Consider the following 14,105-nt stretch of genomic DNA (forward strand, 5'->3'; position numbering starts at 1 on the left):
GTTGTCTTGTTCACCTGTCACTTTGTTTACAAGGTCCAGGAAGGAGTATTTCTCAATGAACTCCTGAGTGCAAATGCACACACACACACACACACATGTGCTAAGGCCCACACACACTCAAACACTTAAGAGGCTGAGAGAAGCCTCAGTATTTCCATGTTCTGTTCCAGTACCAGGCCCGACTTACTCAGCCTGCATTAGAAAACCCCCCTGCAGCCAGGCCAAAACAAGTAGCACTGACTGCCTTCCTTTTTAAGTACACCATGTCATCATGGCAGATCAGCTGTATTTCTGTAACTGCAGTACAAGTGTGAGGCTTTTTGACCCCTACTGGATTCCTGCACCCTGAGTCCAGAAGCAGCGCTCAGCTCTGCCATCCAAGATAAATATTTAACAGGTTGGCTGTGAGATCAGACACCAAAGGTCACGTCTCTGTGTCTTTCTCTGGAGTGCGTCCTCACGCTGGACCCAGGAGATGTCACCCAGCAGCTCCACAGTGACGTCTTTAATGACTTTCAGACGAGAACTATGCAACTAACAGATGTGGAAAGACATATTTGGTTTATGATTCATATTTTGCCTTTAATACAACTGTGAGAAAAATTCTACTTGCAAATTCGTTTTCACCCCTGGTCTGAAAATGCATTTAGAATATTCATAAATGGATCATTCCTTCTGGTTTTTGACTTTTTGCCAAAATATTCTCTCATTTCACTTTTACAGACCTTGTTTTGCTGTGGACATACACAGGATTAGCAGTACCACACTGCCCCCTGGTGGTTCTCGAGAGAACCGTGTGGTTTGTATTTTAACAGGTGCACCGACAGATGGCACCAGAATCACAAACTTGCCACCACCACTCTGTAGTTTTCAAGACAAAGAAATATTTATTTGTTCCAGACCTTGAGAATAGTCTTTTTTTGCAATGACCATTCTATAATGGATCAACAACGTTTTCCAATTTTCCAGTGTCTAGTTGTTGTGACCTGTCCAGAATGGCTGTTTCTGGATTAGGAGGGAGATCACATCATCAGCAAACAATAAATTGTTCTACAAATTAGTGCAGAATTTTGCACTATAAGGGGTGAATAATGAAGACCTTTCCTCTTTTTAATTATTTTCTCCTTTGAGTTTGATGCCATTAATGAAAGCTGGTTGTATGACTTATAAATGAAATCATAAATAACACTCATTATTAATCAAACTTATGACCATATGACCAATCAAATGCTTTACTACAGCAATAAAGTTGATTATGACATTGTTGATGAATAACTGCATGAACATAAAATTGTAAAGTAATAACGAAAGTAGCAGACGCTCATGCTTTTACTTTATAATAATTAACTAGTTATAATAATAATTAAAGTGAATGCTGTAGTGGGGAGAATTTGGAACTGTTTTATGTGTTTAGGTCTTGTGGTGTCTCTTGCACAAACACTTTTAGCAGAGACAAGTAAACAGGAAGAAAAAGAATCAGAACAAAAATAATAGGGTCCTGGCTGCTGGGATACCCCTGACACTTTTTGCAGTGAGCATTCCACACTGTATCGACAAAGTTTTCCAATGACTTAGAGTCTCTAATTGCTGCCCAGAATGACAGTTTCTGGATTTAAGAGGGAGGTCATGCCCATAAACCTCCGATCAAATCTGGTACAAAGCCAAAACATATGAGCCAGCATTCTGTCAGATTTTTTGCATTTAATACAAAGTGGTGATAGTATGTATGAACATATGCTGAATCAACTGATGTCTTGAGTTAACAGAGTAAGCGTGAATGCTGTGAAGACATTTAGCCATTGCATCTTCTGAAATTTCAACTCCTATTCAAGTCTCCCAAGATGTCTTTAGGTGCTGTGTAGATGGTGCATTGTGACCCATATATACATGTACAAACACAGAGACCAACTTTTTGGTGTAAGGTCAGTACGGACTAAAGTTCATCAGGAGAGTCAGAAGTTTCAAAATGTCTGCAATGTCTATTTGTCTTTGAGTAGAGCAAAACAAGAGTACAGATCATTAATAGTAACAAGGCCTTTCCTTCTCTGGGTTAAAAAAAAAAAAAAAAAAACAGCATGCAGTTGTGAAGGAGGAAGTTTGGTAACATTTCTTTGTATGTGGGTATGTGCCCTGCCAGTGAACAAGAGCACAGAATAAAATATTCAAGAGGGAAACATATAATTTCATCACAAAAGATTAAATTCTAAATGCATAGCATCATGACCTCAAACTGGAACATGTCTATCTATTAGATATGTATCATGGACCACACCTGTGTGACCTCTCTGACGGAGCGGCGCACAGTAGGACACACATTTGCCTGGAATGTATATACTGTACATCATGAGGGTTATAATGAAGGAAAACAACCGCTCTTCACAAGCAACACATTTTTTCTCAGTTCAGTCAAGTAGATTACATCTGCAAACAAAAGTCAAAACAACAGCAAGTTAACATAGTTTCTGTGACCCAGTGCAAAGTGCATAACAATAAGTTGCTCTAAATTAGAATTATTTTCTCTTTGATATTTAGACAATATTTGTGGTCCTGTAGGGGTTTCTATGGCTGTGTTAAGATTTTCCTTAACTTGACTCCATTCAGGTCCACACTGCAGCAAGTGTCAGCATCAAGTGAGGCAAGACATCTGGGTGCCATGACAGTCAGAGATGAGTGTTATACATATGTTGTTTCATATATTCATATTATTATTAGGCTGAGGTTTCACATGTGACATATCAAGGTAATAAATGAGAGGGGGGAAAAAACGTGTTCGTCATAGAGGAAATGCACGCCATCACCCAAACTCATCCAGTAAATAGAGCGTGTCTCTTCATAGATCAAACTAATAACAAAACCTGTTATTAGTTTGATCTGCCGACGTGAAGTCTATACTGTTGAAATGCATTCTTTTGTTATGCAAACCATGAGGGCCACCTTACAGGGGAAAGACAAAGGCAGTTTTTTTGTCAGTCACATGTAGGTTTGTCCTTAAACCTACATGTGACAGACAAGCAATCATTTATTAACATATTGAGCTCTGTCAGTTATGGATATGAAAAAAAAAAAAAAAAAAACTGTGAACACGTGAATAAGTGACAAAAAGCTTTGGTGATGATTGTGCTCATTTCTTGCACCATGAGCCATATTTGGTCTTCAAGGTCAAACTATAACACGTGTCTATAATTTGGTTTATCTTAACCACCTCTGTTAAACATTTACTTTACAGCTGTTAAAAACGCTCTTGATTGTACACTAGTAATAATGAAACTAGCTGATTGTTGTACTTTCACATTTGAAAAACCCTCTGAAAACATGCAACTACCACTGTAAAGATACTATAGACACTGTATTCATTTTAAATTATCAAAGGACTAATATTTGTTGACCACCATGTGCAGTGCGCAGTGTGTGAATCATTGTTTCATGTCATACGCAACTATTGTATTCATTTTTCAAAAGTAACTTTAACAGTTACCTGCTAACTTTATTAGCTAATAGGAAATTGTATCATACACATACTCTACAACAAGAATCATGACAATGCAGTCAACTAGTACAAGAATAACAGAGAGGAGACTTAAGTGATTCTAATAACATTCATTTTTACAGCCGTATTTTGAAAATCAAATCATATACAGCATCATTTTTAGACTTTATTTTTTCCTAATTATTTTTTCCTTTTTAACGGAAAATAAACTGTACAATATTATATTGTATAGAATACATTACACATTACACTGTGAGTGCAAAAAATATATAACTTGTAGATTGCCCGCACCAAGATGTTTTATTCTTGCTTTTATCTGCATTTAACAAACAAAATAAAAGTGCAGCTTCCTCATTTTTCAAGTAGGAAAGTTTCACATTTTCTTTTCATGATCAAAATACTCCAGTTCAGTATCTTCACATAGATATCTCACTACAACATTTACAGATTAAGAAAGAGAGAGTTGGAAAACACTTGACAAAGTTTCCTGGCTGGGCTTCGGCCCCCCTCACTCAGGCGGACCTTGTCTCCCACATCCTGAGAGTGGAAGGTCAGAAGGCCGAGGCAGAACAGGCCACACCTGTGTGGTGTCTCTGATCCAACAACTGCAGGAGAACAACACCAATGTTATTAATCTTGATGCGCAAGCTGTGTTTGCAAACAGTGAATTCACGTTCAGTCCAGTCTTGTCAATTATATCTGTATAACACTGTGCGTATTGTATATAGTGCAGTAAACAACAAACTGTTCTGCAAATTTGAATTTTGGACAATGGGAGGTGAATAACTTGACTGAGATCTGGTTGTATGATTTACCAGTGAATTCATAAATACTAATACAAATTATGACCATATGACCACTAGTTAATCATATGCTTTACTACAGTGTAAAGTTGATGATGGTGAAGATCTAACAACTTCTGTATGAAGGTAAAACTGTAAGTAATAATGAAAATTACACACGAAGACATTAATTAGTTTACTAAAGTACAAGCTACAGTAAATAATAAACCATTTATCTTCAAGGTGTGGCTCACACATATGTAGCAATAGCATTAACCAACTTCTTATGAGTATGACAAGCCTTTTACTCATCAGTGACAAGCTGCACATTCCCAGGAAAGTTATTAATCTTGACGTGCATACAGTGTTTGCATACAGTGAATTCTTTTTCAGTCCAGTCTTGTTGATTACATCTGCACAACAATGTAACAGACAATGACAACAACAAGAAGCCAGGAACTATTGTATCTACTGCACTGTAGTAAACAATAAATTGTTCTACAAATTAGTGCAGAATCTTGGACTATAAGAGGTGAATAATGGAGTCCTCCCTCTTATAATGAATTATTTCCCCCTTTGAGTTTAATGCTATTAATGAACGCCTTTTGTATGATTTACCAGTGAAATCACAAATAACTCCTTCTCAAAAACCAAGCTGTTGTGAGGAAGTAACAAGGTCTAGACAACAATTAAATAATCATATGCTTTACTACAGCAATGAAGTTGATTATATTGCCAATTTAATAACCACTATATAAACATAAAATTGTAAACAAGTAATAAGACACTCATACTTTCGAGTGTAAGTTAAGTGTAAAATAATTACAGTGAATGCGGTAGTGGATATGTATAGTGGAGTGGAGGGAATTTGGAACCATTTCATGTGTTTAGGTCTTATGGTTTCTGAAGCACCAACACTTTTAGCAGAGAAAAATAAGCACGAAGAAGAATAATCAGAACAAAAACAATAGGGTTCCGGCTGCTTCGACCTCCTGACACGTAATAATGAAACTAGCTGATTATCACACTTTCACATTTGAAGAGCCCCCTGAAAACATGTAACAACATATATTGTTTTGATGTTAAATGATCAGGGGACAGTCTATCCATTGCTTGATTAACTGTCACTTTGTTAATGAGTAATAATTAGCAGTTAGAAGTTTAATGTCATCTGTGGTCTATCTGCAGTGTGTGGATCAAAATTACCAGTCATTGCATCGAGTTTGCATTTTCAAAATCCATTGAATAACAAGCTCTTATTTTGAGCTTGATAATTCTTGACCTTGTTCAGAAAATGTTAAGGAATGGATATTAACTTTAGTATCATATCAACACATTCAACTGGCACAAGAATAATAGAAAGGAGACTTGAGTCATACTTAGAATAACATTTATTTTTACAGCCATTTCAATAATCAAAAAATATATAAATAATTTTCAGATAAACTTTACATTTACAAAAATAAAGATTGATTTAAGATTTACAACATCCATAGGGGAAAATAAACTGTACAATATTACTATTATATATATTATACATGTATAGATATGTTACAGGTCACATATTTTATGCTTGCCTTCATCCTTATTTAACAAAACAAGATAAACTTGCAGTAAAGTTTCACATGTGCTTTTACATGAGCCAAAAATACTCCAGTCCAGTGTCTTCACATAGATATCTCAGTACAACATTTACATATATAGGAAGAGAGAGTTGAAAAACACATGACAAAGTTTCTTGACTGGGCCTCTGAACGTGGCCCCTGTCCTCTCTACAAGTCAACCCCCTTGGCTTACAGAAAATTGTAAGTTTTGTTGTTTGAGAGAGAGTTCAGAAACATCTAACTGTGGTTCCTGGCTGGGCTTCAGCAAGGGACATCGTGGCCACATGTCAAACATCCCCAACCGCCGGGCTGCAAGGACACATTAAGTAGGTGACACTCATAGTGCATTCTTTATTTCCATCACTTAGTAGCTTTCTGTTGTTGTGGAGCTCAGAGGGGCCCACGTCTCTCCTCCTCTGATGGAGCTATAATCACATGTCGACACAGCGGGCAGGTGCCAAACTGCTGTATGATTCTCGGGGTGCAGGGGACACACAAACACTGGTGGCCACAGGGAAGAGTGACAGCAGCCTTTGTTCTCATGCACACCACGCAATCTTCACCTGTGATCAGAGGAGACGAATCTTATTGAGAGGACTGACGACTTCAACACAGACACGATTGTATCCTCTTCCTCTGTGGTTAAAAATGTGAGATTATGACAAAATTTGTTTGGAAGGACTCTTTCTTACCTGCTGGGCTGTCAGGCCAGGGGAGGGATTCATCACTGCTTTCAGAGAAGGTTGAGAGATTAGAAATCAAATCAGAGAGGTTGTCCACATCTGGAGAGGGGAGGCGTTTAGGTGCAGGGCAGGATTTTCTAGTGCGTAACACCCCCCTTTTCTCTGAGCCTGCAGAACAGAGTGAGAGAGGCATTCAGCTTTTTTAATAGTTATTCAAACCGTCATTGACAAATAACAAACAACTAGAAAAACAGGCTGTAAGGTAAACATTACGTCATGGTTATCAGATAGTAAACTTACCAAGGAGGAAAATGGAGCACGTCTGTCCGTAGATGTCTATCATGGCCCACAGTGGCTCTCTGAGGTCCACCCCTGTCAGGAGTTTGTGCTGTGTGCAGTTGTTGCATGACACATATACAGTGCCGCTGTATGAAACCCAGAACTCCAGCTCTGAACCCTCCCGGCAGCAGGATTCATGCACGGGAGCAGCCCAGTGCCCAGGGGTGTCTGTGAGGTTGGGGATGGCCATGGAGGGCAGAGGCAGAGATCTGTCTGAGGGCGGCACGTTGGTGAAGCCCACGCGCAGAGCTCCATGCCACGTAAACAAATCTTTCTCCACCCTCAGGCGAATCCTCTCCCGGATCTTCACCGGGCGGCTGCTGAGCACCAGACCATTTCTGAACGTGGTCCCTGTCCTCTCTGCAAGTCGGCCCCCCTTGCTCAGGCGGACCTTGTGTCCCACAGCCTGAGAGTGGAAGGTCAGAGGGCCGAGGCAGAACAGGCCGCACCTGTGTGGTGTCTCTGATCCAACAACTGCAGGAGAACAACACCAACGTTATTAATAGTGTAGTAAACAACGAATTGTTCTGCAAACTTGAATTTTGGACAATGGGAGGTGAATAACTTGACTGAGATCTGGTTGTATGATTTACCATCAGTGAATTCATAAATACTAATACAAATTATGACCATATGACCACTAGTTAATCATATGCTTTACTACAGTGTAAAGTTGATGATGGTGAAGATCTAACAACTTCTGTATGAAGGTAAAACTGTAAATAATAATGAAAATTCCACATGAAGGCATTTATTAGTTTACTAAAGGATGAGCTACAGTAAATAATAAACCATTTATCTTCAAGGTGTGGCTCACACATATGTAGCAATAGCATTAACCAACTTCTTATGAGTATGACAAGCCTTTTACTCATCAGTGACAAGCTGCACATTCCCACTAAACCACAGCTTGTAGTGTCTAGTTTTCTCTTTTAAGTTACAATTTACAGCACAGGTCATGAATCCTGGATTCCTGCTATTCATTTCAGATCTAATCAGCTGTTTTACAGCACTTGTAACAGAAAATAAAAAGACCTGGGCATGAACAACCTGCTTCTGTTTTGTTTCTCACCTTATCATATTCTTAACAATAATGATCACTGTTTTAATTGACAATTGTAATTAGCCTCCAGTAGATGTGGAGAAAAGTAAGGATTTACATACCATACTTTATTATACTATTACCATAAAATCATAAGCTTTGTTGCTTGAGATCAACAGGTTAAAATGTTTTTAAAATTTTCACACACACAGAAATAAATCTACTATTTAGCTGATTAACAAAATTTTCTAAAGTCAACATGGCAAAATTGTCACACTGATATTTAAAGCAGTATTTTAGTATTTAAACTCTCTCAAGATAAAAGACCAAAAATAAATATCTCACCAGAATTCCCATTGTCGTTCTCCTTCACCATCGTGAACTACTTTTCGTTGTGTCTTGAGAAAAGATGTCTTCGCGTCTGTGTCTTGGTTCAGTTCTGTTGAAGTGGGAGTGCTGGCTGCTTTTAAGACTTGGCACACGTGCACCTTCAAAACACAAACATTCCCCATGCAGCAGAAGAGGGGAGGGGCAGAGGGAGGAACCAAACTTTGGAAATTTACCTTCCGTTGTCTGTGTGTGTGTACGTCTGTGTGTGTGTGTGTGTGTGTGTGTGTGTGTGTGTGTGTGTGTGTGTGTGTGTGTGTGTGTGACCTTTAGAGCAGCACTGCAGACATAAATCCATGCACAACAGTATCACTTTCATCATTTGTCACATTTGTTTTATGATTATGTTTTATGTTGAGGTATGAGGCATGCAAACACATGATTATGTACTTTTCTGTGCACAATATTGAATTGACTTAAAAAACTACATACATCACCAACAGCATATATGAAACAATATACTATATACTATATGAGAAAGGCATACAACTTAACCTAATTGCTACGTTTTTCCCTTATACACACACACACACACGCACACACATACACATATATATATATATATATATATTTAGTTTTAGATTTTTACACTGCTGAAGTGACTGTGAATATTGTGAATATTGCTCTTGAGGTAAAGCAATGCAATATGGCCTCATTGTGGTGAAACACTGGCAGAGTCACCTGACTGATCCTATAATGGAAAATGCCACTACAGAACTGGATATCAGTTCCCAGAAATGCTCTAGGCATTTGAAGGAACTCCATACATGGCTCAGCGGTGAAATCATGCTCATCCTCTTAGTTAGTGTGCAGTCATAGACGCTTCAGTGAAATAGCTTTGTCGCCCTCTACAGGAAACATATGCTTTCATTTCTTCAGTCTGCATTGGTTATTCCTGATCATGTGACAGGATGAGCCCGTGACTGAAAATCCAAAATGACATCATCACTCTTGGAAAGTTACTGGAAATCATCTGACTTTTCCCAAGAAATTTCACGATCCCTTCACCTTGACAGACACTGCAGGCAACACCGAAAATAAACTAGCACTGCACACATTTAACATTTTAATGTGTTAAGCATTACAACTGTACATGAATTGCATTTTTACTGTATAAGGACATAAAGGGAAAACAAAACTTCTCCTGTAGACCAAACGTTTGATTCTAGGTGTGGATTTTTACTCTTTTCATATAAGAATGAAATATTTTCCGTACATTCTGTAGTAAAATATGTATGTATTTGTATATTAGTAAAGCTCTGTCATTTCTCCCTCTAATTCAAAAACATAACAATAGACCACATAATGTTAACAACTGTATAACTTGCAGTATTCATCTGAGGCATACTAAGACAGCATAAAAGGATAACAATATCATATAGCTTATGTTGGTGTGATAAAGTGACGTGGAATTAAACGCATTAAAACCATAATTTCTCTTGTCACATGCAGTGACAGATACTTATAATAACATATGTCATAATAAATATCAGAACCCCCTCATACCCAAGCTGTCTTTTCCAGCAGCAAGGCACCAAGAAGACCCTTTTAGAAACATAAGTGTGTGTGCTTGTGCCACCCTATGGCTAATTTGTGTTGTTTTATGTCATTTTACCAGCACAAGGCCTAAAGTGTCACAGAAAGGCTAAATGGAGAAGCTGAGCAAATTGAATAGTTAATAGCAGCAGTGAAATGGAAATGCACACAGGAAAGAAAATTGCCCTTTTAAATGCCTGATTAAAATATGTTTTCATAACTTGTGAATCCAGTTATGTATTTCTCTTTTTAAAATACATTTCAGATTATCATTTGGTTTGTAAATTCTTTTTATAATTTCTTTTTTTATCGACCATTAAATATAAAGTAATAGATTACTTTGCCATTTTGTCTATTTATTTACAGATTAATAAATAAATTTGTAAACAAATGTATTAATACTTACTTTTATTGTACAATTAATTATTAATCAATTAAATGTTTTATTACTATTAATGTGACACTTATGGTCCTCCATATATATAATATACATACTTAAAGATGTTTTTAAATCTTTAACAGTAAAATGAAACAGTTACTTGCTCTCTTCTAAAACAAAACCAACAGTATGTTAACAAAATACATTTATAAGACTCACATTATATACTCTATAGATAAGAAAAGAACTGATGTTGAACCAGTAAGATATAACAGGACGGATGACGATGGGATGGACGGATGACGATTTTATTATCTACTCTCCTTTATATCATTATTTACTGCAAGACAACTGGTTGAACTGAATCGTATAACTTTATGACTGAAATAAACTGGTGCATAAACATAGATTTTGCTTTGGTTGGGTTATGGTTATTTAATAAAACGATATATCTATTTTTTGTTTCAAATCTACATTTCACCAGTATCAAAGCAGAAACAGAGCAACCCTTCTCCTCCTGTGTACTCCAGCTGCCTCAGCTCCACCACACTTGGTCAGACATGGCAGGTCATCAAAAAATCAACTTGTTCCCACTCCACCTGTTCAAAACACTATTAATCTGCTGCCTTCCAATAAAAGGCTTGGCTTTCACAGAGGAGCCAATAGAAAGGCATTAAAGCAGTGAGACCCAGGCCAATCCCAGGCTGCATTCTAATGTGGCCTATCTTTATCAAGGTGCCACTCCATTTCCAGATACTGCTTATTTATGATTTCTGAGGCGAGAGCTGGCAGGAGGTACATGTCTTTGGGAGAACACTAAAATCTGTGTCCAGAGGGCTCGCCCAAAACTTCAGGTATGGAGCTATCACACGCCACACTGTGGCTGAGCAGAGGTGACAGGCGAGAGTGAAGGGTTTTCCTGCTGTTGCACCATTTCTGATGTGGTAGCAACTTTGGCAAACACCAGGGACTTTGTTAAAACTGCTAGTGGTACACTTGATTATTTGAATATCTGGGGAGGGCAGGTGTGATCCCAGATCCAGACATCCCCTGTGGGTGAGAGAACTCCTCGTGGGCCCGTCAGAGGTCTTTTCCTGCCTGGATCTTACTGGATGTGTTACTGAGACCTGGAGGCAGAGTTACAAACTTTCCATGGATCCAAACATCCAGGGGTCTTTCCTGTTCAACAACAGCCTAAACCAATTCCCCTCGGACCTCAAGGCACCGGTGTGCCAGTACTCAGTGCCCAACTCTTTCTACAAGCTCAACCCGGGCCTGAACAGCCAGCTGCAGGCAGGGACGCCCCACGGGATCAGCGACATCCTGAGCCGCTCCATGGTCGGCATGGGCTCCACGGGCACCACAACCCTGCTGTCGGGATACTCAACCATGGGGGGGTTTGGCCCCTCCGTCACCAGCACGTCCATGTACTACAACCGAGACTACAACTCCTCGCTGGGCGGCTTCTCCAAGCCGGGCACAGAGTGCCCCATGAAGGCTCGCAATGTGAGCTGCTGGGCAGAGAGCGGCTGTGACTGGAGAGGAGGGAGGCAGCAGTGCACCAACAGTGAGTCTAAATACTGCAGGCTGGGCTCAGCATCCAGCCCATCATTACATGACAACCTCCCCGTTTCTGTCCATGAGGATTCACCAAAAGACATTAGTGAGAGAAAAAGTGGATTAAAAGCATGATTTGACCCAAAACTTGTATTTTTGAAATTGTTTTGACACATTAAATAATGTGTATATTGTGTGTTAGGTCAGGGTTTTATTTTTAGTGTAATATTTATGGGTTAAAGACTTAGCTCTAAAGCTCTAAAAGAGAAAAACAAAACTAGAATTTAAGGTGACATTTAAAACATGCAGTCAAATATGTATAAAATGTCATTTTTTGATAATGTGTAGTTGATGTGTACATCATGCTGCATAAAATTGTGTTTATTAATGTAGATATTACACAGAGTTCTTTATAACCCTATGTAAAAATAATCAATCAGTGTATGAGAAATAAATACACACAACTTGTGACTAGAGCATGAACATGGCACACAATGTCTATGTTTAAAATTACAAGAAAGCAAATACTTCTGTTTTTACCCTCCTTGTTACACACACATGAAATACAATCACTAACTTGAACTGTTTTATTCCATGTGATAAATTAGCTCAACCAAAAATGTTCATGTGTGTCATGTTTTCTGCCTCTATATTTTCAGGTAGTGGTCCACTCGGGGAGATGTCCGGCAGGAAGAAACACACCAGACCAACATTTAGCGGACATCAGATATTTGCTCTGGAGAAAACATTCGAGCAGACCAAATACCTGGCCGGACCTGAGAGAGCGAGACTGGCTTATTCTCTGGGAATGACTGAATCACAAGTCAAGGTAAAGTTGATGGCATATTTAACATAATGGCTTTTAAAATATTTCTTTACTGGGAGATGACATGCAACTTGGTAGGTGACTTTTAAATATATAAGCATACTCTTCTTCTATGTTTGACCATTCCTATATTTTTAATTATATTTTATGGCTTTATGTGCACTTGAGATGTACCCTGTGAGTCTTGTTCTGAAAAGTGCCACAAAAATAAAGTTTATTACTTTGTGGTGGAAGAAAAGCAGTCGCTTACACTTCTGAATCTGTGCAACCATCACATAAGGAGTCAACAGTGGCAGGTTATGTCACCCACATACAACTGTAAATAGGTTATCAGCTTCTTTCAGAAATGGGGTCATTGATGATTATCACAGCTTTCTATATGTCTTAACGTCTGCAAACAAGACGCACCTGTTAAGCTACCAGAGTTCACCCATCACGAGGCCTCAGATCGCTAAATATAACCCTCATCCCAATTGTGTGCAGGTGTGGTTCCAGAACCGACGCACTAAGTGGAGGAAGAAGAGCGCTTCAGAGCCGAGCTCTACGCAGGCCGGCCACGCGGGTCAGGGCGGCGAGGCCTCGGAGAACGAGGTGGAGGACGAGGAGTACAACAAGCCTCTGGACCCGGACTCTGACGACGACAAGATCCGACTGTTGCTGCGCAAACACCGCAGGGCTTTCTCCGTCCTGCGCCTCGGGCCACACCACGTCTGACACACATACACACACCGTGTAAATTACACACATGCAGACACACACTCACACACACACGCTTCTCAGCAGACCTGCATGATTAACTGAAAATCTTTAGTTTTGAATACAAATTTAAATCAATGGGCAGTTGCGCATGTTCAGAACAGATCATTTGAGCTCGTCCAACAAATGAGCATCAAAGTTTCCATAGACAAACAGGCTGAAAAAAATGAAGGTAAAGAAGATGTTTACTTTTATAAGTTACTGTAAGACTATATGTGTGGCCTGTTTAATGTTACACTGATATGTAGGGGAACTATGTCATACACTTCATTTTGTAAAAACATTTGAAAATGACATGAAAAAACTGCATGATGCTATTGGTAATAATAATGAATAAAAAAAAGAGAGCGTATCCTGACGTCATTCACGTGTCCCCTTTTTGAACACCTGAAGATGTTTGTGGTTATTTTGGAATTATTTGAATTTCAAAATAAAACCGAATAAAAGAGAGTTGTGCCATAACAGTAAAGCAACTTGAAATTTTCTTAATTCATCAATAAACCGTACTTGCAGACATTAAAGGTAAAATATGGCAAATATTCTTAGCCCTTCGGTCAAAACTATACTACAGAAAATACATTTTAAAATGAAGACAAGGATAGGACAAGGATATTATGTTACAGTGCATATGGGTTTATGTGCTGTTAAAAGGCAGGAATACATTTTTGTTTACATAAAATCAGTGCAGAGCAAAGAAGTAGGAAATGGAAACATTTAACAGGAAGCA

At 38.7% G+C, this 14,105-nt stretch overlaps 2 protein-coding genes across 2 annotated transcripts; one reads left to right on the forward strand and one right to left on the reverse strand.

The window, feature by feature from the left end:
* Positions 1–5,642: 5,642 nt before the first annotated feature.
* Positions 5,643–8,429, reverse strand: LOC108878009 (E3 ubiquitin-protein ligase NEURL3). Its single transcript, XM_018668294.2, has 4 exons — positions 8,283–8,429; positions 6,857–7,369; positions 6,566–6,724; positions 5,643–6,436 (listed from the first exon to the last, which is right to left on the reverse strand). Exons 1-4 carry the CDS (start codon positions 8,311–8,313, stop codon positions 6,264–6,266), a joined length of 876 nt encoding a protein of 291 aa, XP_018523810.1. The 5' UTR covers positions 8,314–8,429; the 3' UTR covers positions 5,643–6,263.
* A 2,603-nt stretch (positions 8,430–11,032) lies between these two features.
* On the forward strand, positions 11,033–13,715 carry nkx6.3 (NK6 homeobox 3). The gene is made up of 3 exons (XM_018668378.2): positions 11,033–11,806; positions 12,456–12,625; positions 13,106–13,715. The coding sequence occupies exons 1-3, from the start codon at positions 11,392–11,394 to the stop codon at positions 13,334–13,336; spliced, it is 816 nt and encodes a 271-aa protein (XP_018523894.1). The 5' UTR covers positions 11,033–11,391; the 3' UTR covers positions 13,337–13,715.
* The last annotated feature ends 390 nt before the right edge of the window (positions 13,716–14,105 follow it).

Source organism: Lates calcarifer, linkage group LG13, assembly GCF_001640805.2.
Source record: "Lates calcarifer isolate ASB-BC8 linkage group LG13, TLL_Latcal_v3, whole genome shotgun sequence".
NCBI classification, from domain to species: Eukaryota; Metazoa; Chordata; class Actinopteri; family Centropomidae; genus Lates; species Lates calcarifer.

What these genes read in the sequence shown, in the direction of transcription:
- LOC108878009 (XM_018668294.2), bottom strand. Translation starts at nt 8,313, where the DNA reads ATGGTGAAGGAGAACGACAATGGGAATTCTG. An exon ending in GAACGACAATGGGAATTCTG is followed by an intron (nt 7,370 to 8,282) that starts GTGAGATATTTA and finishes GTTCTCCTGCAG; the next exon opens with TTGTTGGATCAGAGACACCA. An exon ending in GTGCTCCATTTTCCTCCTTG is followed by an intron (nt 6,725 to 6,856) that starts GTAAGTTTACTA and finishes TCTGTTCTGCAG; the next exon opens with GCTCAGAGAAAAGGGGGGTG.
- nkx6.3 (XM_018668378.2), top strand. Translation starts at nt 11,392, where the DNA reads ATGGATCCAAACATCCAGGGGTCTTTCCTGTTCAACAACAGCCTAAAC. An exon ending in GAGGCAGCAGTGCACCAACA is followed by an intron (nt 11,807 to 12,455) that starts GTGAGTCTAAAT and finishes CTATATTTTCAG; the next exon opens with GTAGTGGTCCACTCGGGGAG. An exon ending in TGACTGAATCACAAGTCAAG is followed by an intron (nt 12,626 to 13,105) that starts GTAAAGTTGATG and finishes AATTGTGTGCAG; the next exon opens with GTGTGGTTCCAGAACCGACG.